Source organism: Hippopotamus amphibius, chromosome 2 (genome assembly GCF_030028045.1).
Source record: "Hippopotamus amphibius kiboko isolate mHipAmp2 chromosome 2, mHipAmp2.hap2, whole genome shotgun sequence".
In the NCBI taxonomy this organism is placed as follows: Eukaryota; Metazoa; Chordata; class Mammalia; order Artiodactyla; family Hippopotamidae; genus Hippopotamus; species Hippopotamus amphibius.
In genome coordinates this window covers 45,397,728-45,425,377 of record NC_080187.1, presented here as the reverse complement: position 1 = coordinate 45,425,377, position 27,650 = coordinate 45,397,728, and the positions used below count along the sequence as shown (strand labels likewise).

Below are 27,650 nucleotides of genomic sequence, written 5' to 3'. Positions count from 1 at the left end.
GAACCCTGAGGACTCTGCTGGCTGTGCTTATCTCCCTGGGAATGACAGGGTACCTCTTGTATCTACTGGAGCAGTGGGAAGAACAGCACAGAGGGTCCCCCCAATGATGGAATTGGTTAGTAGTAAGAGACGGTTTCAGATCACAGGCAGATTGTACTGTCTGTGTGGAATCAGTGGGAGTTGCAAAAATAAGCAGATTTGGTGCACATGACAGGTCTTAAAGCGCTGTATAATATAAGCCAGAGAGTCTTGTGATGGTCAGAGGCCCATGGCCGGCATATCCTGGATTGACCGTGGCAGGGCTTACCTGGACTGGCTATTTTGAAGGGCCAGAGCATTGAAATTAAATCTGTGTAAGAGGTGGAATTACATGCTCCAGGACCAACAGACATAAATTAACCTCTGCAGTTTATTCCTTAAGGAGTGGCTTCAGAAATATCCTTGGAGATAGGAAATAAACTCAGGACAAATAGAGTAACTATCCATTGGGAGTTAACTCCACTTAATTATAAAGGAAGGCTCTCTTGGTTGGGTGACATGGCCAGAAGCCAGTCTTAATTGCGATGGGTCTCCCTATCTGACCTCATCACTTTGATCAGATCTAAGCCTCAAATGACCAGTCTCTTCAGGCTCAGGCAGGTAGAGAGAAAGATGAGTTATATTTTCTGGGTTACATGAAAGGGAGATAGGAAAGCTGAGTATTCTCCTGCTGTATACGGTTCTAGAGTAGAGCTCTTGCCTTCTCTCCATTGGGATGGGTCTCTCCAAAGGGTAGCCAAGCCTTTTGTCACTTCTTGTTTGGACTATTGCACCAGTCCTATCCTGTCCCACTGTCTTTCCCTTCGAAACATGCCACATAAGGCACTTTAATTTTTTCAGAACCCACTCTGGTCAGAGAGACTTCTTCCTCTTCCTCCTCTGCTCCTCCCCCATCCTTTTGCGTATGCCCTACTTTTCTCCCTCTGCTTCTGTTCTTCCCACTGCCTGGAAATCCTCGTGTCTAGTTTTCACTCATTCAGCAAAGCCCTTCTCAGATGTCATTTCCTCAAATGAAACTGCCTGTGGCTAAAACCCCTTTTGTTTAAACTCTCGTTGAATTTTGTAAACTTCTGTTTATTGGCATTTGACATTTTCAGTTTATATTCCATTTATTTGTCTGTCTTATCTCCTCTGGTAGATAGTAATCCCCCTAAAGACAGGATTTCTCTCTGGTTCATCTTTGTACCGCATTTGGTACCTAGAAGAGTGTGCTCTGCCATTCAGATGCCCTCAGAAGAATATTCTGAAATGGATAAATGGGTGTGAGTAAATGGAGGCAGGGAGAAAATAGAGATGGTAGCATTGTTAGTACTGTTCCCTGAAAATTTTTGGTTCACCTCCTTGCCACGTGATAGGGTTGTATTTCCCTATTTGGGGTATAAGTGTGGTCATGTAACTTCTGTTGGCCTATGAAATGTGAGCAGAAGTGACACACATCCCTGTTTTAACAGTCAGTGCATGATTTACTGTGCTCTCCATCTGCCCTACTTTGATCTGCCAAGCTCCAGGTGGTGGGTGCTCCTTTGGCCTGGGTCCTCATGGGCCATGATGAGCGGTGCTTCCAGCCAACGCAAAATGGACATGTAACATGAGCTAGAAACAAGCTTTTGTTGTTTTCAGTCACTGAGATTCATGGGTTTATTTGTTCCTGCTGTGGAGCCTTGCCTGCTCCCACTAATACAAAAGTACAATAGCTTCCTCCTTAGCCTTGCACACAGTATAGATGGAGATCAGTAATGGAAGAGGGAGGAAGATTATGTGATACTCTGGATAAGAATCCTGTGACTTAATACAAAGACCTTGAAGATCTCCAGTATACATTTTGCTCATTATGCAATTGATAATTATATGTGTTTAAAAAATCAGAAGCCAGATATTAGGTATTTGCAAATGTGTGTATGGGATTCTGTTGCTTAGAGATTTACATTTCCTGAAAGAAACCCTGAAGATCCTAGGGCTTAATTGCTCCAAGCTGCTTCTCTCCAGCCTTGCCAGCTTTCTGGAGGAGACTTGTTCTGTGAGTTCAGATATACCTGCCCTTGACTGGTAAGACTAGAGAAAATTAAGGGTTTTTTCCCTTTTCCAAGAAGACAGAAGCTTAGTGTATTACAGTTTGTGTTTTATTTTTTCCCATCAAATAAAAATAACATTAGCTTTGTACCTCAATTAATTGTTTAATAGAGAACTTGCTTTTTGCGGGCCAGTTGCACTTGTTTGTTTGTGCCTTTACTAAGGACCACACTGTGCTCTCAGATTGTGGCACCCGCTGCTGCAGAATCCACTTAAATTTGCCGCCACATTCCACGGGCCATTGTGCCTTAGTTGTTAGTGAACTGGCTTCCCAAACACGTGGGTATCTATGTGCTTACTGATTTATGTGAGGTGGACACAGTGGGGAACATCTGAGATTTAAAATGTTATGGCCTAAATTTCCAACTGTTGACATGAGTCCAAAGCAGCAGATTTTTCTTCCTTGGCAAGACAGAATTGAAGCAACATGCAGTGATTTGGTTCGCCGATTTGCGAGCTGTTAAAAATCAGAATGACTTAAAATGAGGAGAGTAAGCGCTGCATAATGTGAAAAATATTCTAAAGGTCACATGGCTGTGCAGCCTTAGACAAGTTAAGCACCATGAAACTGGAACTATTTTGGATAAATTTGAAACACTGCATGTGAATGAACATGTGGATTTTTTTTGTTTTTTTGCTAAAATATTCTGTTACCAAAGAAGTCAAAATCTTTAGTTCACCCTAACTCTGAAGAGACAAAGGTTCTAATGAACCTAGGAGGTCCTGCTCCTGCCTGGTAGTCTCTCGGTGATGGAGGCCATTTCTGGCCTTTGTTTCTTTCACTTGTGGGTTTGTTTGTGTTTTTCTTTTCCCTTTACTATCATCATTCTGTCCTTCAACATTCACTGCAAATATTTTAGACCACCCTATGCTGAGCACACTACTAAACCCTGGAGATGCAGCGGGCCACAACAATCTCTGCCTTCTTGGAACTTACAAGGGCACCAGCTTGCTTCAAAACAAATCACCCAAAACCCAGTGGCTTAAAACGATGTTCGTTACTGCTGTGAGGCTGAGTTGACTGTTAGGTTCTTCAGGCAACTGGTGGGTCAGCTAGGGCCTGGTTGGTCTAGGATGGATTCACTCATGGTCCTGTGGTTTCTGCTGGCTGCTGGCTTGGGTTATGGGGGTAACTGGTCATGGGTCCCCTGCCCTCCAGCAGGCTGGCTTGTGCTTCTTCCCTTAGCGACAAGAAGGTATCCCAGCAACCAGAGAGAGATCCTCAACATGCAAGCTCTTTTCAAATTTTTGCTCATGTCCAATATACTAACATTCCATAAGTCAAAGCAAGTCCCATTACCAAGCCCAGCTTCAAGAGGCAGAGACCTAAACTTCACAAAACCTTCACGCCTCCATAGGAAGAGATGCAAGGGATTTGTGGCCATGTTTTGCTGTCTATCACAGGGAGACTGTTACTAAACAATTATATAGAAAACAAAAAGTATGTCAACTGGTGATAAGTCCTGTGGACAGAAAGCAGAGGAGGGGGAATGTCTGGAAAATTTTTTTTTAATTGTAAACAGGATGGCTAGGGAAGTTTTCATGAAGGAGGTGATGGGAGTAAAGATCTGAAAAAGATGAGGTAAAGATGTGAGCCTTTCAGATGCCTGGAGGAGACACAATCTAGCAGAGGAAGCAGCCAGTGTAAAGGCCCTAAACGGGAAAGAGCCTGGTAGATTGAAGGAAGAGTAAGAAGATGCTGAGGGAGCAAGTCAGGTAGCAGAGGGGCCGGAGAGGTAATGGGGGTGGGTGGGAGAGGTGAGGGAGATCCTGTAGGTCGGTGCTGCTTACAATTTTTTAATTGAAGTATAGTTGATTTACAATGTTTGAGGTGTACAACAGAGTGATTCAGTTTTACATATGTATATTCTTTTTCGGATTCCCTTGTTTATTTTATAGCTTCTCAAATTTTAATGTGCACAAAGTCACTTGGGGATCTTGTTTAAATGTAGACGCTGATTTAGTAGTTGATGGGGCCAGAGGTTCTGTGGTTCTAACAAGCTCGCGGGCAGTACTACTGCTGCTGCTGGTCCCGAGACCACACTTTAGCCCAAGTCTGTGTAGGCTGTGCACAGTAAAGACTGGATTTTCTCTGAGGGAAGAGGAAGCCCATTAGAGAGTTTTGAGCAGAGATGTGACCTCTTCCCTGCTATGTGATAAGAGACGTTAATTGTTTAGGATGTTGACATCCATAAGGTACACGGGGTACACGGTCTCATGTGGAGAGGAATGTGGTCTGCATTTAGGCTGTTGTGGCTTTAATCATCTGCATGTCCTTTCCTCTACAGGGCCATTTTCTTCTACTCTGTTGGGAACATGAAAGAGACCTATCTCTGGACACCCCCTACCTGACCCCGCTGCTGTACCAGATTTGTTCTAGGATGAACTGGCTCTGTGCCCTTGCAGTCACCCAAGTCCTGATTACTGGAGCTGTGCTTACTCAACCTTTTCTTTCCCTGAGCCTCAGTGACCCTGACTCAGTGGCTGTCAATCCCTGGCTCACATTCCAGTCACTTGGGAACCTTTAAAGATATCTTCAGTGATTCTGATTAATTGACCTTGAGTAAGGTCTGGGCATCAGTCGTCTTAAATACGCACCCAGGGTTGACAACAACCACTGTGCTCAGTTCTTCCTCAGCACCTGATAGGCTGGCTGTTTCCCTAGAGCTCAGAGCTTGTCTCTCCCTGAGGAAGCCACTCTCCCTCCCTCTACTTTGGTCTCAGCCTTCTCTCTTTTAATTACCATCAAAACACGGGAATCATTAGCTCATTTTCAACTCTATTGTACTTTGATGATTCCAGCCTCAGTAGTCAGATTTTGCTAAATTATAGTGTATTTGCTCCTGGAGTGGAGGATGGTCTTTGGACAGTTATACGGGATATAAGTAATTGTTGATGATGAGGGTCACAGATTTGTGCTTTTTTGTGTAATTTCTATTTAAAGGCTCTGCCCACATAATAAATCTTTAAATGAACTCCAGGATCTTACCCAGGGGATGGAATACCAGGAGCATGGGCTGAAGATCATTTGGCTCCAGGTTTCATGTTTATGAAATATCTCCCAATTTGCTCATAGATGTAGTTTCATACCCCAGCTGTACTGAAATACAATGTCCGTTTACTTTCATCTCATGTCTCATTACTACGTTTCACTATTTCTAGTAAGTACACTAGGAATGAACATACATTGTGCATTCCGAAACTCTGGTGGAGAGCATAGTTATATTTTTGTATTACACATAAACATTTAAATAAATATGCTACATACTTAAGCATTTCTTTATTTTATAATCCACCAGGGAGCGCAAAATATAGAAATGACTTGGGGTCTGTCTCAACCTTTGAGAGGTCCTTCTGAAACCGTATGTAATTCCTTAGGAAAGTGCTTTTTTTTTTCCTTTTATTCCAACCTGTATGTATATAGGTCTTATTTGAAGGCCTTATTTGTTCTTTGATGGCTTTTTGTTTTCTAATCAGTGTAGGAAATAAAGAAAAATGAAAGGCAGTGCAAAACATTATCTGTAACTTGTGTCGCAAATTCGCTGTATCATCATGTACCCAGAATGACTTGTCTGTGCATCATTAACTTGTAACAGATTTAAACTAATTATTAACTCAACCAGATGGGTTTACTCAAGTGTTATCATAAAGGGCTTTGTGATGTGAGAGTATGATCAAGTTCCATAAAGTTTATTGCTTGAGTCTTGCTGGATCCAACATTCCATTAAGGCACTGCCTTGTACATTATCACATCGGATTTGGTTATTCCTTATTATTGGAAAGACAGTGTGTGTATGTGTGTGTTTTAATCAATGGTAATTTGTTTGTCTTGAAAGACAAATGCCGCTTCCAACAATCCGTGGCTTTGGAAGAGTCCTAAAAATATTGTCTCCTAAAATGTAAGTGCCCCATTAGGTAGTGAGACCCATTGGGTTTCAGAGTTGCTAGCAGTTGTGCCACCTAGTCTCTTGTTATGAAGATGAAGAATTTGAGACCTCAAAAGAAGAGGTACGGCTAGAGCAATGAACGGGCATTTAGCAGACCTGAGTTCCAAGATCTTCAAGTTCTGATGTGAAAAGTGACTCTTGGGAATTGTTTTATTAAAAATATAGAGAAGCTTTTCTAGTCCTCTTGATCCTTGATAGGAAGTACGTATATTTCTTTAATAAGTATTGCTAATAAGTTTCGTATTTATCAGGGACTGTGTTTCTTTCGGAGATGCATGAGTGGGGAAAATTTGTCAAAGGCATTTGCATGGATAGGTATGTGGTGTATGAAAAAATGTTTCAATTTTGGAAGCAATATTTTTTCCCTATTTCTGTGAAAATCTCACTTTTATACCCTTTTCATTAAACTACCTTGAAAAGAAATGTTAGGTGTTTTTTCCTGGTTTTGGTACATCGAAAGTCATTTTTATTGTGGTGGCTGTTTAGTAATGAGGTAAATGATTGATCTAATGACTAAAGCCTGAGTACTTTGGTTGGTCCCTTGAACCAGAGAGCTCTTTCCTGGGGAAAGTCACAAGGCTCATTTTGGGAAAGGTGGGTATAGTGGTCACTTTTGCAAATTGGAATATGACCATGTTATCATGGGGGTGCCTTTACCCATGACTGTAACCTAAGCTGCGCTTTCCTTGGCAGGTTTGTTAAACTGTGTGATGAAGGGTAAATTGTTGCATTCGTTGGGTTGAACATTTAAGTTCCTTTTGTTGGTCTACAGAAGTTAGGCAGTAACTAAACAGAATAGAGACATTTCAGCATGTCTATTGCAGTCCCTGTAAGAATCCAAATTACTGTGATATATTTGAAATGGGAGGAAATGCTTGTGACTGCCCAAACCATTCTCCACCCTGGATCTTTATCACTTTAGTTTATTGGGGCGTCAAACCTATTTCACAATTTAGCTACAGAATGTTGGCATATTTGAGCTAAGAGGGAGGAAAACGTGCAAAGCCCTGTTTTTCTACTAAATCGCCTGCCTCTATTTGAGTGATACAAATGTAGCCATCAGGCAATAACCAGTGTTTGGAGTATCAAAATAATTCATGGATTAATTTTTAGTCCTGTGGACACCTCAGAGAGAAGATTAATATATATTAAATTCACTTACCTTTTCTTCGTTTATCCAGATATGAGGTATTTGTCCAGGTACGTGTATGTTTCAGTTACTGCAAAGAACTGTAAACATTGCAGTGATTCTGTAAGACTCACTGTATTTGGTTTATCTTTTATGTCAACAGTAAGTACTTAGGAATGATAGAAGAGAAATACTTACAACTCAGTCTACCTTCTGAGTACGTTTTCTTAAACATCACTTCTAACTTTCTATTTTATGGATACAAACATTTACTTGGTGGGCATAATAGTTATTTAAGCTCTCTTTTTGGGTTGTTTAATGTATATTCAAGATCAAGCAAGCCGCTGAGGTAAAGGTCAATGGACTTTTTATGTTAAGAAAAAAAAATTTTAAACTTCAGCCAAGCTCAGGAATTGCTGAGAGAAAGATATTAATCCTACAGTTAATCAGGTTGGAGTTGAGAGTTTACTAAGAATTGAAAATATGACTCTAAGCACAAATTATGGTTTTTTGTTAGTCTATTTAGGATTTGTATTGAGCAGTGGAACTAGCACTGAGCTTAGTGTCAGAAAAATCTTGTTTCTGCTCCTAGTATGAAGTCGGGTAAATTGCTGAATTTAGCTGGGCTTCAGTTTTATTATTTGGAAAAATAGGATAGTAATTCTCCACTTACTTCACGGCGTTCATTCGTTCGTTTATTCATTCTATAAATGCTTATTGGGCAGCCACTCTGTGCCAGGCACTGTGATGGGTGCAGTCAGTATAGCAATGTTTCAAAACCTAGTAAGAAAATAAACAGCTTGATCAGATAGAGAGTAACAGGAGAAGGTCAGAGAAGGCTTTTTCTGAGGAAGTGATACTTGAGTTAAGATCTAAAAGAAGAGAAGGAGTTAGGCAATGGGAGATTGGGAAAAAAAGGAACACCAAGACAAATGGGACAGCAAGTGCAAAGGTCCTTTGGCTAGAAAGGAGGCTAGTGGGGTCAGAGCACAGTGAGTGAAGGCGAAAGGTATTAGAAGATGACTAGAAAGGTAAGTGGGAGCCAGATCTGGTAGCCCCTTATGGACCAAATTAACCATTTTCCATTTTATAATAAAAGTAACAGGAAGTAAATGGCCAGTTTTATAAGCGGTATGACATTATCTTAGTGACTCATATAAAATAATGTAAGGGAAAGCACTTTAAAGATGGAAATTAATATTGCTGCTTCCTAGGGTAAAACAAGACAAAAACATGTGGCTTGATAAGTTATCGGTCCTGTTTACAAAATTATAAAATTCCTAAAATGGGCAGTGGTACTAAAACATGCAGATCATGCAAAATACTGGCATTTTTACAAGTGTTTTGGGTCAAATATATGCATGGAGGTGAGAGGCAGCAGATCTACCTTGGTGGTATGCTGCTTAAACCAGTGTTCAGATGGTGTTGCCTGTGAGTGTCCATCCATAGAAATGGATGTCAGCTGGAAACTGGATCAGATTAAATATCTGCAATTGATAATTTAATGCAAATAAATCCTTGTTTTATAAACTGAGCATTTCTGCTGGTATAATTATGAGGATATTTGGGACTGCTTTATCCTTCTTCCCTGTACTTGTTGAACGCTCATTCAGATGGATGAAAATAACATTTTTCTATTAAGACATCTGTTGAAATATCAAAACATTTTACTTGAAAAGAGGAAGAAAAACACATTGTGATCTTTACGGCTTGAGATAGTTATTGAAAATTTAGAAATCATTATTGATCCTCTACATGGAAAGCAGAAGCTGAGAAGATGTAGTCCACATAAGGTAGAATATGGCAGGACCTCATGGTTATTGGGAGACAAGTTTTAATTTTTAATAGATACAATTATTAGTATGTATATCACCTGAGAAATTTTAGTTCTGAAACTTTACTCGGTTATGGAATGAACTGATCTATCACAGATAACTACACCTCTCTTAGTACTGTGAACATTATTAATGTTTTTAATTATCTTCTAGAATTGCGTTTGCATAAAATTCTACTTGAAATCCAATTTTATTTTAAATATAGATTGGGCTCATAGCATTTTAAAAGGGTAAAGTCTATAATTAAACCCCTTTTTTTTTCTTTTTTAACTATATAGATTTTAAAGGCATTTGGAAGGGTAGGTTTGTACTTCATCTTGACTGCGTGGGTGGAGATAGACAGCAATGTGCTTGTGTTCTTTCTTGGATGCTTTTTCGTCAGCCATTCGTGATGGTCACTTCCTCATCTCTTGGACTTGGAGCTGGCTGAGCAGGGAAATGACTAGATTCTAATTCAGGTTGAAGTGGGGCACTTGAATGTGCATCTCTGTTAAACTTCTAGGTGATGCCAGTACTTCTAGTCTGATGCCTCTAATCCTGGTGCCATACTTCAAGAACTACCAATTTATAGATTTTTATTTACTTCCAAGGCAGTTGTATTAGGTGTAGCATTAACAGCACCTAGGAGACTCTGAACCAATTATACCCTCTCCTGTTTGTTTCAAAATTACCAGCCATATTTTCAGAGTTTACAGTAGCTTCAAATGACTCCATTTAGCATTATCAGTCATATTTTGTTGTGACTCAGGTGGTCATGTTTGTGGAAAGCGGTCCCTTATTAAGAAATGTTGCACGACTTCATTCCTTTGATAAAAGGAAAGCTTTATATATTGCAGATCATTCTCAGGGTTGCTGTTTGCTCTGTGTGATTCCAAATGTTGAAGTGGTTGCTATGCCTTTATGGAAGCTCCTTGATCGAATAAAGGCAATTTGATAATATATTTTAATCCAAACAACTTCTTAACTTTTTGCTTTTCCATTTGCATCACCTTTCCAACTAACTCACTTTGATGACTGGGCTTTTCCTTATGGACATTTTTTGGGGATCAGGTTTATTTGAGGTATCATTTGCATACAGTAACATTCCCTGTATAGTGCTGTAGGTTTTGACAAATACGTATAGTCACGAAGCCACCTCCATAAAAAAGATACAGAGCAATTCTGTCTCCCAAAAAAACTCCCTAGTGTTCCTTTGTAATTAGCCTCTTGCTGCACCCCCAGTTCTTGGCAACTGCTGATATGTTTTCTAGTCTATATTGCCTCTTCCAGAATGTCGTATTAGTGGAATATCCATTTATATACAACATCTTGAACCTGGCTTCTTTCCCTTGTTATGATGCATTTGAGATTCATCCATAATTAATCAATATTGCATTCCTTTTAATTGATGAGTAGTATTCCATTGTTTGGATACACCAGTTTGTTTATTCATTCACCAGTTGTAGGCCAATGGGTTGTTTCCAGTTTTTGGTGATTATGACTAAAGCTGCTATAAATATTTATGTACAAGTTTTTGTGTGAACATAAGTTTTTTTTTTTATTCTTGGAGACAATATTTAGGAGTGGAATTTCTAGGTCGTATCATAAATGAATGTTTAATTTTATAAGAGACTTCCAAACTGTTTTCCAAATACTCCCGACAACACTGTGTGACCTTCCATTTTCCTACATCCTCACCACCACTTGGTATTGATGACTTTTTTTTCTTTTATTTGATCTAATAGTTGTGTATCTGTGATATCTTTATAATACAAGTGGCCAATAGCTGCCTACAGTGGCAGAGACTCAGGAGTTATAAAAATAGGACCCAACCCCATATCTGCCTAGATGGAGAACTTAACACCTGGCTGGATACCTCACCCACTTGTCATCTGCCATTGTGCCACAGATGCTGTTGCTCATCCCCTGCTCTGGGTCCTGTTTTTAAGGTCACTGTCCTGCAGGTGTTAACCCTGCTAGTCCCCTGGAAGGACAAAGATAGGGACAAAGGAACAAAGCATCTCTGAACAGCCGTTAGAAAAGAGATGCAGCTTCTCCTCCTAATAAGTTTTTAAACTGAGGGTGAGGTGACAAGGGCATCAACTGTCTTGAGCACATGTAGTTTCTATCACATGTTCTTAATGCTCACAGCTTCTACCCTCGAAATCTTTCCTTTTAAGAATAAAATGTGTCATTTAAAATTCTGTAGAGGTCAAAATAGCCTCTGTTTTACCACTATGATAAAATACTGGAACTTCTGAATCTGGTTATACTAAATACATTTTTCTAAAAATCTTTTTGGGGGAGATGGCTTTTTTTTTTTTTTTTTTTTCAGAACATTTAAGCACTTTATAGTTAACTTGTCACCATAGCATTATTTCATAAGTGCGCAAAGTGAAAAATTTTTTTTCAAAAAAGAAAAATGTTTCCAAATGACCTTTTATAAAATGGAAAATTGGCTTACCTCTTCCCTATGATTCTTTTTTTTTTTTTTAAGTTTTTTTTTTTTTTTTGGGGGGGTACACCAGGTTCAATCATCTGTTTTTATACACATATCCCCGTATTCCCTCCCTTCCTTGACTCCCCCCCCTCGAGTCCCCCCCACCTTCCCTGCCCCAGTCCTCTAACGCATCTTGCATCCTTGAGTTGGACTCCCTTTGTTATACAACAACTTCCCACTGACTATTTTACAGTTGGTAGTATATATATGTCTGTGCTACTCTCTCGCTTCGTCTCAGTTTCCCCTAGGGAGATGGCTTTTGAAATAAAGGGATGAATAAAAGAACAAAACGTACCAGTTACATTAGTGCTAAAATCAAATTAATTAGATAGTTTCTCATTTAGACTTTAATTAATTAGATGGGAACAATTGAATGGAGATCACAGAATTCAGAGTAAATTGTTCTATTTCTGCAGAATGAGATGGATGGATTAGAACAGTGGTTGTTCACCTGTAGAATCACTTAGAATGCTTTTTAAAAGAAAATACTGGTGCCCTGGCTTTAACTCAGATCCTTACATCAGAATCTCTGGGGTGGACCTGGGGAGAAACTAACATTTAGGGTTTTTCTTTAGCCTCCACATGATTCTAATGTATAGCAAGGGTTGAGAATCATTGAATCTAAAGAGAAGATTTAGTGTTCCTGGAGTGATTCTAGAAATGTTGCCACCTATCAAAATATGTACTATTTTGTGTTTGTTTCCATATAGTATGTGGAAATGCTTCCAAGATGCAAAGGTGATCAGTAATGAAAAGACTAGTACAGATCTAAATGTAGGCTGTGTGTGCTTTCTCTCTCAGCCTCTCTTGCACTCTACTTCCTGTGTACCTGTGTGTGCCAGTGTGTGATGTGTGTCTTACAAGCGTGGAGTACCTTAAATATTAAACTATAATTTCTTTTAATTTCTTCAGAAATTACTTACAGATGGGTTTTTAAAAACTTTTAAAAAGAATAGCTGCCTATAAATAGCAGTAATAAATGTTTTTATCTGAGGAATATAGTATAAGGATTATATTACATTAAGGACAGAATTATTCACTTTGGACAAAAATGGATCAAAGAAAATAAAAGCCTAATGCCATTTACATTTCATTCTTAAATAACTGTTCCAAACATATTATATGTTGAATGTTAAACCCCATCCTTATCTGCAATAGACTAATATGAAAAATTATTTCAGTGCTCTTGGGAGAAATAGTCTGATTCAATAGAGAAGATGTACGTTTCAAACTTGCTGTTGACACAATCATGTCGGAGTCAAGTCAGAAGGTTATCTGCATCTTAGCAGTGTCTCTGTGTTGTTCACTCCATCTGCGGTGTCTTTGAATCAGTGATTGACGTAGAGTATGCTCTCAGTAAATAAGTGAATGTCTAGGCAGGCTGTAAATGTATAGAGTGGGATATAGAAAATGACATTCAATATTCAACAGAAGTGTAAACTTCTATTGTTTACATTTAAGAAATTAAAATATAGACTGGAGGAGAACCAAATTAAAAAGGGTATCTGAGGATTTTTTAGCTAGTCAAGTCCATGCTGCTAAAAGTATTTCAATCCTAAGCTACTTTTTAATAGAAGTACATTGCCCAGGGAGCTCATGGGATGGAGACTCCATCCTGGCTCCACCATATCTAGCGTTGAGATGTGTTGTGTTCTGGGCTCTGGGTTTTCTGGGGAGGCATTACAGATGTTGGCATGTCTAGGGGAAGCAACCTTGAGAAGCCTTGTCACATGAGAAACAAATGGAAAAACTCAGATGTTCAGCCAAGAATGGGAAAGATCCAGTGGGGAAGTGTTGGTTGCCTGGCACACAGAAGAGGCAGCCTGTTGGGTTGCAGTCACAAGCTAGAACCAGGCGTGAGGAGTGGATTTAGACTAATTATCTGGAAGAACTTCCTAACAAATGGACTGCCCCAGAAAATGCAGTGCTCTATGTCTAAAGGTTGAAGAATGGATTCCTGCATTCAGTGGAAAAAGTCAGATCAAAATCCTATTAAGGTCTTTTCCAACTCTGATATTCTCTGATTTGCTCCTGTCCTGTGTGAGTAGCTGGGTAGACTGTAGGTTTCTCACTTGAACCTGGGAAAATCTGGTGCTTACTCTGTTTTCTCTGTTTTACATTTCCTTGGTGAAATTGTTGTATCTGTTTCTTGCTTGTTTGGGATTTGTAGTCAGGATGTTTTTGATCACCTGCTTTTAAGATGCACTATAGGAACCTAGATTCTGCTGTACTCTGCTGATGCAGTAGCTTTAGAATAAAATAATGAGGCCTCATCTTGGTGAGGGCGATGGGGTGGGGATATTTGAGCGTGCACACTGCATCGAATGTGGTGATGGAAAACCCTTGGATAAATTTTAAATAAAAATCAAAGTGCTGTGACTAGAAAAAGCTAAGATTTTTGAAATCAGACTCAGACATTTCCTCACTTGGGCATGTTACTTAGCCTCTCCCAGGCTTGAAATGTTTCCTTCTCCGTAAAATTAGAATAATTCTCCTTCCTTTGCAGGATTGTTGAAAAAGTTGGAGATAATGTAGGAAAGCATCAGTAAGTTGTGGCTATTGTTACTGGTAGTGTTAATTACACATTGCTTTGAATAAACAAGCCACTTACTGGTTCTCTTTTGTTGGGCACGTTGCTTTATCTTGCTTTTCCGTTTATGTTGAGGATTACGCAAGAGAATGCTGATATGCGCTGAGCAGAGTACTGGGCTAATGCTCATCGCTATCATTATATTGGTACAGCTACTTAGAAATTGATAACCGAATACCCAGGAAGTCCTAAACATTATGAAGAATAAACAGGCTCCAAATACAAATAGTCTAGTTTCACTTCCTTTGCTTCGCATGAATGTCTGCCGAGGTCCTAGTTCTACCTTGTGTTAGTTTCCTAGTGCTGCTGTAACAAATGATCATAAACTTAATGGCTTAAAACAACACAACATTATTATCTTTCAGTTCTGGAGGCCAGACGTCCTAACCTAAAATGAAGGTGTCATCAGAGTTGCGTTCCTTCCAGAGGTTCTAGAGGATGCTCATCTCCTTGCCTGTTCCAGCTTCTACAAGCCACCTGAATTCCTTAGCTTGTCACCCCTTTCTCCATCTTCATATCTGTCTCTCTTTTCCCTCTTTTTCTTTCTCCATCTCCCTCTCCCCATCTCTGATCTCTGTTTCTGTCTCTCTCTCTGACCTCTGCTTCTGCCATCACATCTCTCTGACTTTGCCACCTCCCTCTTATAAGGACCTTTGTGATCTCATTGGACCCACCCAGATAATCTAGGATAATCTCTCTATCTCAAAACCCTTAATTTAATCACAGCTGCAAAGTCCTTTTTGCCATATAGGGTGACATAGTTACAGGTTCTGAGATTAGGATATGTACATTTTTTAGGGGGCCATTATTCAGCCTGTCACATGCCTGCATATCTTAGAAAGTTGCTCTAAAATCATGGAGATTATACATCTTTCCTTGAGCATCCTGATTTAAAAAAAATGATTGAAGTGATTTTGCTCTGAATTCATGTATTCTGATGCCATTCTCTGAAGAGCTGAGTGATTGACTTGAAACTAAAGTCTACGGAGGACATTTTTTATGTTTTTTGTATGTGTGTGTGTCATTTTGTGGCATTTCATTGCACAGTGCAATAGCATCCAAGATGCTTGGTTCCAGGTATTGTACTTGTTAAACTTAGAATGCCCCTTGAACTTCAAGGTGAAGGTGTGCCTTAAAGATATTTTTCCCTCTACATGAGGACACTGATGCAAGTTCCTTGGAGTCAGTGGTAGAACAGGAAATAGAGACTAAATTTCTTGCCCCTGTAGAGGACAGGAATGGGCTCTCTTTTACTCTCAAAAATGCTTGTCAACACTTTATTTTTTGTATCTGCTCAAAGTAGATAGAAATATCTGTAGAAAACATCCCCGCTGTGTATAGCTCTTAAGAGCACAGTCTTCTGGGTAATTGTTTTAAATTCATTCTTAGAAACTTTTTATTTTAAATATCTTTTAGAGTAGTTAAGAACATATGCTCTGGAGTTAGGCTGCCCGAAATCAACCTGAGCTTGGCCCTTTCCTGTGTGGCCCTAGGCAAGTTCTTAAACTTTGTGAGCTTCTGCTTCCTTGCATATAAAGTGGAAATCATGATACCTACTTCATACTGTTGTGAGGACACAGTGCAGTGATGCTGGGCACTTAGTCTGTACTTCATAAATATTAGCAATTCATCAGATTTCTGCAGTTACTTTCCTCCTAATTTAATACTTAATAAATTCAACAGCCTTGATATAAATATCACTTTGTTCAGTGATTCCAAGAGGTCATTGACTGTGATGAAATGAGAGGGAAATACAAAGGCAGACTTTGCTGATTATGTGGTTGTTGGTAGTAAGTTCGTAATTTTCAGATATTTTATTTATATGTGATAATGTCATTCATTCATTCAACATTTATAAAGTATAAAGAGTGTGTTATATTATATGTTAATATCATATCACAGAAAGGGTTATAAAGAGATTTGCAAAAAGCCTTCCCTAAGGTTTAGAGACATGCTTACTGCTGCTTTGATTTCTTCAAGATCAGGAACCATTCATTCATTCATTCATTCTAACGTTTATTGGGTATGCCTGGCACTGTTAATAGGAGCTAAGGCTAATCCAGCACTAAATAAAACAAAAATTCCTGACCTATGGAGCTAATATCCTAGGGGAAGACCATCAATACATGGGACAAATAAAGAGAATGTATAATGTGTTAAGTGGTGATAAGTGCGAAGGGGAAAAATACAACAGGGAAGGGGCAGTGGGGTATGCTGGAGGGGAAGACAGCAATTTCCGATGGGGTAGTCAGAGAAATCCTCCCTGAGAAGAGAGCATTTGAGCAAATACCTGAAAGCAGAGAGGATGTGAGTTATGGACATTTCTAGAAGAGCATTCTGGGCAGAGGAAGAGCAGGTGCAGAGGCCCTAAAGTTGGAGTCTTCTTGGTGACTTTGGGGAAGGTCATGGCCACCTTCTTTTTGATTCTCCTTTGAATGTTATAGAGTCTGGAACATAGAAGGCAAAATAATTACGATGTTTTTAATATTCTCAGTGAACTACAAAGGAGGCATCACAGTCAACATTTTAATGAAGGGAAATCAGCGTATCTAGGCAGTGCTTCTGTAGCTTTCTGTCTGAATGGAATTTAGCAAGCAGGAGTTTCACGCTTTAACTACGGGCATTGGAACCAGGTTGATTGGAAGAACAATGGTCTTGATGTTCCTCCCCACCTCGTCTGAGAGGGTGGGAGGAGATCTCAGCTGAAGAGCCCCAGGTCACTGGGTTCTTGCGTCTCCCAATCTCTGAATCATTCTACAGATGGGAAAGAGAACCAGAATTCAATAGAGGAGATACAACTTTTGAAATCACCATTATTGAGGTATAGTTTACATACCCCCAATGCAGCCATTTTTGTGTAACATTGGATGAGTGTTGACAAATGTACACACCCCGGGGTGTGCTGATAAATACTAAACAAGTGACTGTTCAGGGAAAAAAGAAGCCCTAATTTGTAGCCTTTGCCAGTTTTTCCTGATGTGTTAAAAACTTCCATCATTGTTGATGTCAAGTCATCAATGTGATGTCCCTGAAGAGGGTGTTGGGAAAAGATGCAGTTGGATCTGGCAAGCCTGCAGTGAGCTGGTTCCAATGTGCTGGAGCACTTACCACTGATGGGATTACCACCACAGTCATGATATAGAACATTTCCCAAACTCAAAAGTTTCTCCAGGCTTTCCCCACAGCTATCACTGATCTGTGTGCTGTCATGATAGAGTAGCTGTCCTAGAATTTCTTATCAGTGGGATCATACAGTACACCCTCTTTGTGTCAGCATGCTGTTGTGACCTTCATCCGTGTTGTTGCATGCATCACAGGTTTGTTCCTTTTTATTACTGGACATCCTGTTCTATAGATACACCAGGATTTATTTATCCATTCACTTGTTGATGGACATTTGCATTGTTTCCAGTTTGGGGCTATTATTAAGAAAGCTGCTATAAACATTTGTGTCTGAGTTTTGTTTGGACATAGGTTTTCATTTCTCTTGGGTAAATACTGTAAATGAAATGGCTGGGTCATGAGGAGGATGTATGTTTCTTAAGAAATTACCAAATGATTTTCCAGAGATGTTGAAACATTTTCTACTCCCACTAGCAATGTATGAGAGTTCCAATGCTGCACAATCTCATTAAAAATTGGTATTGTCTGCCTTTTAAATTTTAGGCAATTTGGTATGTGTATAATGCTATTATAATTTCAATTTGCATTTGAGCATCTTTTCACGTTTGTTGGCCATTTGTACGTATTTCGTGAAATGTCTGTTCAAACTTTTGCCCATTAAAAAAAGTTTTTTTGTAGACTGGTGGTAAATAATTTTTTACAAAGGAGTACAGAATTTGGGGAAATCTGTTAAGTTGGAGAAGGCAGGAGGGAAAACAAGGCAGACAAGCAGCCTTAGACAGCTGACAGTTTCATCAAGATGGCCACAGTGCCCATGACCTCAGCACTTCCTAACCAAGGTGATGAACTCTCCCAGTTTGCCTGGGACTGACCCAGTTTAAGCACTGAAAAGTCCTGTGTCCCTGGAAACGTCAGTAACTGAGCAAATGTCATGATTGGTTACCCTATAGAACTATCTATAAGAAATTTGCAAACTATGTGCCTATAATGACTATAAGTCATTAGGCTGGTGAGGGTTTTAGCCACCAGCACAGGTGAGACTGTTAGTGGTGAATGAATTCTGAAAGGTCACAAGCTCCCCTTCAGGGCAAAGCCAGTGTACAACATGGATCTTCTGGCTTCTGGCTCTCAGCTGAGAAGTTAACAGCTCACTTGTGACATAAGAATTTAGGGACACTGGGAAAGTTGTCTCCTACTACCAGAAAAAGAGAAAACAAACAAAAGCCTCCAATGATTGTTTTCTTGACAGTGATTTTTTTTTTAATATATATTTATTTATTTGGCTGTGATGGGCTTAGTCGCAGCACACAGGAGCTAAGTTGTGGTGCCCTGGCTTCGCTCTAGTTGTGGTGCGTGGGCTCCAGAGCATAGGCTGAGTAGTTGTGGCACATGGGCTTAGTTGCGCCGTGGCATGTGGGATCTTAGTTCCCCAGCCAGGGATCGAATCTGCATCCCTTGCATTGGATGGCAAATTCTTAACCACTAGACCACCAGGAAAGTCCCAGTTTTTCTTTTTTTAAAGTACAAGCACTATGAACTCATTTATTTGGCTTATGTTTTAATTTTCTGATCAAATGCACTTGTCCATGGAAGAACTAAGACACTGTCTTACTAACCATTTACACTTTAGTATAAAAGAGTTTATAAAAAGCCTTTCCTAAGAACACAATTTGGTTTGAAAAAAAGTGCTGATAGGAAAATTTTGGGTACAAGGGTGAGGTGCTACCACTAGGGAAGAAAAAGCACAAATGCTTGACAGAATTGGGAACGAGAGATGAAATTTGTCAACTTAGTGTTGTGTATAAGAGTTGTGTTGCTAGGCAAGGAAGAGTGTAACTGTACAGAAGAGGAGCTTAAGAAGACCAAGCAGGAAGGAATTATTCTCCTTCCCTTGTGTGGTGTTAAGGAAAAGCTTGAGCTTTGATCTATTTGCTCTTGATCTTATACTTCATCTCCTCCTATAGTTCTTGATTTATTTTAAGATGTCCCAGTGTTAGTTATGTATTGTTCCTTGTTTTAGCCCTTGTTGCTGTTGCATAACATATGAGCACAGTCATCTTTTGTTTTACATTACCCTGGAGGAGCTAGATGAAATGCCTGCTTACAGATAATATTACTGCTGTGTTTTCATACACTGTCTTTCTTTTGAATAACTCCCAACGTGTTATGACATTTTTCTTCTTAATGTTTATTAAATGCCCTCAACATGCACAGTGCTGTTGAAAGAATATAAGAGACAGAATTCTTGCCAGTAAGAGACATGCATATTACTAGATGAGAGCCATAAAGAAGCTTTTAGATGCTTTTAATAAAATATGTTTTACATTTATATTATATATTTTATATAATCTATATATAATATAGATTATTTTGTTTGAGTGAGGTAGAATAATTGAACTAATGCACACTGCTCCTTAGCTGTTGCCTTGCCAAAAAATACGGAGATGTCTCAGCCTACCACCTTCAGAACCATACCCTGGCAAACTTGGTACTTCTGTTAAGGTAGAATCAAATCTTTTTTTTTTTTTGCTGAAATTACCCTTAATTTAATAGCTCTGTGATTCTCATACTGGAGATTTTGAATCACATATGGCTGTAATGTATGCAGTTTTAGCAATTTAGGAATTCTGATTTTCACATCATTCACTCAGCAGGCTTTTTCCCCGAGAACCCAGTATGTATTGAGCCATGTACCAGGAGCGGGGAACAAAGTGGTGAGCAAACCAAGGAGCCTCTGCCTCATGGGGATTTACAGGCATGCGGGTGGGGACACAGATATTAAACGAATAATCATACTAATCAAAGTATGACTAGAGGCATATAGTCTTATGATTCTGTGAGATGATGTAATAAAGGAAGCTGACCAGGTCTGGGAGTTTTGCAGGCTTCCTACTTGTGGTGAGGCCTAAAGGGTGAGGATGAGAAAGAAGGTGGAGAGGGTGGTGGTAGGGGAGGTGCTGCAGGGAGATGGTATGTGCAACTGTCCAGGAACTGAAGGGAGACCAGTATGGCTGGAGTCTAGAGAATTGTAAGCTGGTGTGACTTGAGCAGAGGCGGGAGGGAGGTTACAGTGGATCCCGCAGGCCCTGCAGGTCAAAAGAGGATAATGGTCTTTTTTTTGATGAATTAGGTAGAGCATGTTGACTAGTTCCTGGCATAGCATAAATGTCGATATTATTATTTTAATAACTTTAAAACTATATTATTGAGCAATATTAAATATTACTATTTATTTTAACAGCAAAAGGAAGCCACTCAAGGATTTGAAGCAGGGGTATGACATATGACGTCCAAATGTATATTTTTTAATGTACATTTGGCTACTGTATAGAAAGACTTGAGAGAGGAGGTTGGTGCGAATGGCTGTGAGAAGCCCAGAAGCCAGTGTAGCCAACTAACAGGATGTCAGAACAGACACAGGCTCAGTGGTGATTGTAGCCCATGACTCAGAGGTGCATAACTTTGAGGATCTGTAAGTTGTGCAAGATTGTAAATAAATAAAGCTACTTTTTCAGAAGTTCTCATCTGTCCAGTTTGAAATATTTAGGGGAGCCAGCTACTGAATCCACTGCCTGGTCTGCTTTGGAAGGCATTCAGTATTGACTGTTAAATAGCTTTGGAGACTCAATCAGGAGGGCCAAGTTTTCAGAAAAGGCCCCCAAAGCCACACCACAGAATGGGCCTCCACCAGAGTTGCTACTTCCACCTCAATGAGGAAGCTGAGGAAGGAGGTAGCTACCTTTTGATGCCCCTGTAATTCTTCTAAAATCTCTTACCAACTGACTGACCAAACAGGATGTACAAATGAATGCCCAGAAAGCTAGCAACCAGGTACTGAGACCTTTGCCACAACCACCACTGAACACTTAAATTCCTCCAAGAGTGTGCCTCGTGATGCCATAGTCTGCCTTTGATTGGTAGAACCTTAATCACATTCAGAACCCTGACCGCATAGAATTTATTTCTGTAGTGTAGGAAGGCTCACTAGAAGGATGTTGGAATGCGTCTTGTGAGCCCATGCATGGGATGCACCATGGAACTTAACTAAATTCACCCAATGCTAGACATTCATCAAAGATTTACATTTTACCGCCTCACAATCCCAGCTGTGTACATTTGGGCACTACCACAGCCTCCATAGCCCCCTTTATCAAATTGGGGGTAATGACACTGGTCTTCAAAGGCTCTTGGGGAGATGAAGTTAAATATATAACATACAGAAGAGCATCAAGATACTTGGCACATGGTAGGCATTCAATAATTGAGGCATCAGCCAATCAGTGAACACCATTCCACAAGCCTACAGAGGAAACGGAATCCCTAAAAGATGGAGATTAAATAGAGTTTATTGCTAAAGAGATTTAATGGCCTGAGTAGATGTGGCCCTTGTATCAGTCCCATGGAATTGGGGGAGCATATTTGCCCCTGGATAAGTAGGTGGGATTTGTGTGTGTGCTATTTTACATATTTGTTTTTGTTATTTTTTCATTTTTAGTTAGCTTAATTTAAAAAATAATGCATCCACATAAATAATGAAAAGAAAATCCTGCTTCTCCAGTTTGTCGAGTTTCCTTCCTGAAATATCCTGTGCATATCCAGAACACAAGTCGTCTAGGTTCTTCTTTTTTTCTCTCTTACAAAAATTGGGTCATGTTATATGCCTCTTTTGCACCTGTATGTATTTATTTACCCACTACCTCAGAGATAATCCATTTCAGCTCGTATAGAACCAATCACCTATTGATGGCAGCTAGTCATTCACATTCTTTTACAAAATTTGCTCTAAATTCATTCTTGTATGTAAGTGAGTATATCTATAGAATCAGTTTAAAGAAGTGCAAAGGCTAGGTCAAAGGTTAAGTACTGTGTATAATGTTATTGATATTACCAAATGGCTCTCCAAACACTTGTACCCTGGTACGCTCTTTACTAATCCTGTATAAGCTACATCTGTGCCTACATCCTTGCCGACAGTGTATCATCGACCCTTTTGATTTTTTGCTGGTGAAATAAGGGAGGTGAACTAAGGGAGGTGATACCTGGGTAGATCAAGAGGATTCCTGCCAAGAGACAGAGGTGAGGGATTAATTAGAGGTTAGGAGGTGAGGGAAGATAGGCTTTAAATATAAATTTAGAAGGGAAACTTATAGCCTTCTGCCACTTACTATGTGATGGGCAGTGACTTGAGTAGGCAGTGTACCTGCTGCCACATTCAATCATCATAGTCACACTAACCTATAAACACTATTATCCCCCATTTGACTCTGACACCCAGTCTCTGTCCACTATACCTCATGTGTCCTTATTTCACAGGTGAGGAAACCAGGGCCCAAAGAGGTTAAGTGATGTATCCAGAATCCCAGAGCAAGTTAAGTCATGGCAAGGGTTCCACTTTCCAGCTCCATGTACACTGCATTAGGCCAGCATTCTGGTCTGTACCATTGAAGCCACAGAGGATGTGAATATATCTCCAGGGTGTATTTCATCCACAGTTTGAGTTTAATAGTTGAGTTGAATTTAGTCTTTTCCTATAGTTGAAGAGGTTCCATAATAGCTGAGTGGGCATGATCTTAAACACACTGGCATTTTTCATGTTGGTAATAAGTTCTTCCTCAGAGATTCTCTGTTCCTTTCTACAAGAACTACTGTATTTACTCAAGGAGCACTCTTGACAGAAGCTACATGAGATGAAAGCTCTAAGCTTCTTGGGAATTTAAGACTTCTGTTAGGGGATCATGCAGCCCCTCCTGAATTCTACCCTTGGTCCTCTGGAATTTTAAAATTGGGCTGTAAATCCCTCCTTGAAACACCCTCGGAGACCAGGACTGGCACCTGTGCCCTCTCCCTCATTGTTTTCTACAGCTTCAGAGTCCAGAATCACTGAGATTAGAGGTTTCAGCTAGGATTTCCTCATTTTCGATTTGTTTTCAGAGTCCAGGATCTCTTCTGTGTACATCTGGGCAGTTTCCATTTGAATCAGAAATGGGAGACTTCAGACATTCAAATTTAATGAAGATAAGAAACATTCAGTTAGAGCATGAAGTCCCAGTGAGCAGATAACTCTTAAATGGCACAGAAATTTGGTCGATCATCCGTATTGGAAGGGCGGGACAATGATTGAGAAAAGATGGGAGTAAAAAGTAAGCCTTTTATCTGAAAAAACTAAGCTGGGGCAATGACTTTTTTTTTCTTTTTTTTTAATTAAGAAGGCCTAACTTTTGAATTGTCTTCATTGGAGAACATCCTGATGGTGGTCATTCTTTTAGGGTAGAGCAATGTTGTTCTGAAGAAATAGCCCGTAAATGTATTTGCCCAAAGCAAGTAAAGGTCAGTGGTAAAGAATGGAATTTGAGAGCTGTAGTGATCTTAGAAATGAACTGGCCTGAAGTCCGATTTTACAGGAAATGAAACTGAGGCATAATAAGTACATGCAGTTTAGCCAAGGAGACACTTCTGATGACCGTCAGCCAAAATAGAATCAAGCTCTCCGGCTTTAGCTCATTGTATAGTTTAATTTCCATTATGAGATCCACATTTTATAATCTGCTGAAAGAATATGATTGTTTGGAATTGTGTTAGTTTATTTTACTAGAATGGACAGGGATTTATTTTTACAACTATCCTAAACAGACCTGTTTTTAACTGAAGAAAGAGGTACATAAATGAGAAAACTAATTTGTTAAAGAAATGTCTAAGATAAAGTCGACTGAACCGTTTTCACACAGGAAGCCTAACTGATAGGTAGGACATGTGATCTTTGTTTTGTTTTAGAAACTGCCATTCATTCTGCTTTTAGTTTTGCAACACATGAATAAGGGCTATGTATTTATACTGTCTACTGAATTCAGGAAACTAGTGTTTTCTTTGCGCATGATCAACTGCTTAGGACTTGTTTCAAATTAATGATATAAATAATCTAACAAGGTCTTTCATTGTACATTTCTTGGAGCAAACAAAATGCAATGTGTTTTTATAACCAGATAGCTATTTGATTTTTTTCCCTCTTTCCCACATTTGGATGTAGATTGATATAGAATTACTTAAAATGCTGCATATAAATTAAACATTAAAAGGAAGATATGGAGAGCCCAAGCTGCCCCGTTATAATCTTTAATTCTGCAGTCACTGCCTCAAGGACACTCCATTTCATATCACATGTCCCTTTTTTGAAAAGTGATCACTAAGGTTCAAGTAACATTTAAGCATGGCCAGCAACTACATAATTTATGGACTTTTTTTTTTTTTTGGTTTTGTGTTCTTATTTTAATGAAAAAACAGGGAATCAGAAGACTTTTCATATGTTAACCCTCTTTTATTCTTTCCCTCCTGCCTTTGCAGATCGGGGCCCTGAAGGATTACTACCACTTCTATCACAGCAGGACGATTAAAAGGTCAGTTCTCTCAAGCAGAGGAACCCACAGTTTCATTTCAATGGAACCAAAGGTAAGAAGAACCAGTTGGGTGGGGACCAAGAGGCAGAGCTTCTGCATTTTTCATTGGTAACATCACACTAGGAACTGGTGACCAGTATGAAAGCTTAAATTTCAAGAGCTGTCATACTATCTTTTGGTCCAGTATCTTTGCTTCTTCTTCAGACCAAAAATAGGCAATGGCTTGATTTTTTATGGAAGCGCCCTTATTATCCCAGTTGTAGAACAGCCCAGGGGTATCAGAAGTAGGAATTGTCATGGAGGAATGAGAAGGAGCGTATGTGGGGGCAGATAGGGATGGATTCAGAAGTATTGATGTGTGAAGAAGACCATACCATCTGCCTGTGCGCATACAGATCTGAGGTTCTATCTGAGCTCCTTAGAGGGGTCTCTTCCGGAACGCTTAGGTCAGGCCTCAGGTCACCACGATCCTTGCTGTGTCAGTTGGCATTAATAAAGCCATGCCATTGGTAGCCCAAGGACCAGACCATGGCCTAGACCGTGTCTGAGACAGGAAGGATTCTGAGCACAGAAGGGATGGAAGCTGGCTGCTCCTCTTGGGGGCTCATCAGGGATCTTTCTTACACATTGTCTTGACCCCAATCATTTTGGTTTGTACCGAAAACATACTTCTAGGAGAAGCTGGCAGGGGGTATGGTATGTCTAGATTCTCCCAATCCATTTCGGAGAGGCAGGACAGTTTTGAAATGAGAGAAAGGAAGCTGGAGGGTGTTAGGGACAAACAGACTGTTGACTGGCAACTAAAACACTGAGGATGAGAGTTAACTCTCTGTCCTTATTAAGTTGGAAGAAGGGATTGACTGACAGAGAGCCGCTTGGTCTCCCAGATGTGGCCAGTAAAGATGAAGAGAGGGCAGCTATACCAACCTACCCAGTTTCCTCTGTGGGTTCACTGTTTGTTATTTATTGATTAGGGAGGGATATTTTTTTCTTCCTTATGATTTGATTTTACCATATGAGCTCATTTTCAAATAAATTGGTCAACAAGTCTTTACCAGTGAACATGGCAATCTCACCTAGAGATTGCTTGAAAATTATATTCCTTGTTAAAGCAAAAAGGTCCCTATTGAATTAATATGCAAATCAGGTTTGCAGTTTGGAGTCCTGCCCTCAGTTATGTGCCACAGTTTGCCCTGTTTAATTTTTTTCTGGAATATTATCACACAGTGTTCATGATTGTGAAATTGTGTCTTGGTGGTTAGAAAAAGCGCATTTGTTGTTGGGCCCAATTTTGTGTGGGTTATAGGAACATCCTCTAATACTTAACACCCCGGCAGCCTGTGGATTATATATACATTTTCCCTTCATCTCTATTCAGAATTAAATGTTCCTGAAAAAGCAGTCTGTTAGGACGTTCTTGAATTAGCGAAGTTCTCAAGGCAAAGTCATGTTTTTCATCTGTTAACTTTTTGGAAGCTTTCTTGAACTTTGGTAATTTAAATGATTTCAATTTCAGACCTCATATGCATAGTCTGTGTGAATTTGAAAAACTGAGTACTAAGTGGTTTGGGAGGTAAGAACAGAACCGAATACAGAGCTATTTCAGTCCTTAATGTTCTCTTGGGAAAGCTTGGTCTTCCTTTCTTCTTATCTCAGTGCATCAGATAGCTCATGCAGGACCTAACACAGATCTTGGATGCTGGGACACAGTGCCTGGCATGTATGTCCTTCCCCACCCAGCCCAGAGGAACAGGGCCAGTTCAGGCCAGCCCCAGGGCACATGCTCAGTTCCTGTTTCTTGTCAGTATAAAGAATACCTCAGGGTAGGATTGTACCTTACTCCTCATTCTGATGCCACCTGCCCCTCATTGCCAACCAGCTGTTTATACAAAAGGGCCGCAATTCTACCAACTTTGCAGATTGGTGATTGTCTGCAGTTTCTTTCAGATATTAAAGTTCAATCATTCCTTCCATTGGCCATTTCTTGAGCCTCTAATATATGCCAGGCCCTGTTAGGCGCTTGGGATTTGGGGTTAGGGCGGTGCCCTCAGGGAGCTCGCTGCAGTCTCCCTCAGTAGCTTTCAGGGAAATAGAAGATGTTACGATGCTTCTCAGTGTAGGAGATGGAGGAGCAAAGGAGATGCGGGTCTACTACATTCCTCCTCCTTCTCCAGCTGCCTCACCTAAAAGCTCAGGCCTGCTTAGGGTAAGTTTCCTTTTTAATTAAAAAAAACAAAAAAAAACAAAAAAAAAAACAAAAAAAACTTTATTTACAGAGAAGTTGTGAAAACATTATAAAGAATTCCTATATTTGCTTCCCAGATTCCTCAAATGTTAACGTTTACATTTTATATCTTATCAAACTCACTTGGTCATTTTCTCTCTCTTTTCTCCATACACATGCAGACACATGCACACATAGATATGTACATAAGTTTCTTTTTGAAAGTTTGGGTGCAAATTGCAGACATCATGCCCCTTTAAATACTTCACTGTGCATTTACTAAAATCAGGAACATTCTGAAAGTACAGTGGTTAACATTTTGATAAAATCTGGATGTTAACATTGATTCAATGTTATTATCTAATCTACAGATTTTATTCAGATATTGCCAGTTGTCTCTTTTCTGGGCCAGGATCACATCAGTTGTCATATTTCCCAAATCCCCTTGGTATACTCTGTCATCCTTCCCTCTTTTCCCCTCCCCTTTTCTTTTTTCATTTGTTTTTTCTTTTTCTTTCTCTCCTCTCCTCTCTTCTTCTCTTCTTTCATGATCTAGAACTTTTTTTTTGTAGAGTACTAGCCAGTTATTTTGTAGAATCTCTCAAGTTGGGTTTGTCTGTTTCTTCATGATTAGATTCAGGTTTGGTGAGAATACCCGAGAAGTGCTATATTCTTTTCAGTGTATCAAATCAGGAGGCACGTGACATTGACCTGTTTCATTGCTGATGATTTTAACTTTGGTCACTTGGTGACGGTGCTGTCTGCCAGGTTTCTTTATTTTAAAATACAGTTTTTCCCCACCTAATTAATAAGTGTTTTGTGG

At 39.7% G+C, this 27,650-nt stretch overlaps 1 protein-coding gene across 3 annotated transcripts in view; it reads left to right on the top strand.

The window, feature by feature from the left end:
* PCSK5 (proprotein convertase subtilisin/kexin type 5) overlaps positions 1-27,650 on the top strand; it is a 453,108-nt gene that overhangs the window by 13,816 nt on the left and 411,642 nt on the right. For all 3 annotated transcript variants that reach the window (XM_057721743.1, XM_057721745.1, XM_057721744.1), the window contains exon 2: positions 24,551-24,655. In XM_057721743.1, coding sequence (XP_057577726.1) covers positions 24,551-24,655 — 105 coding nt within the window. The remainder of the gene's footprint in view (positions 1-24,550; positions 24,656-27,650) is intronic.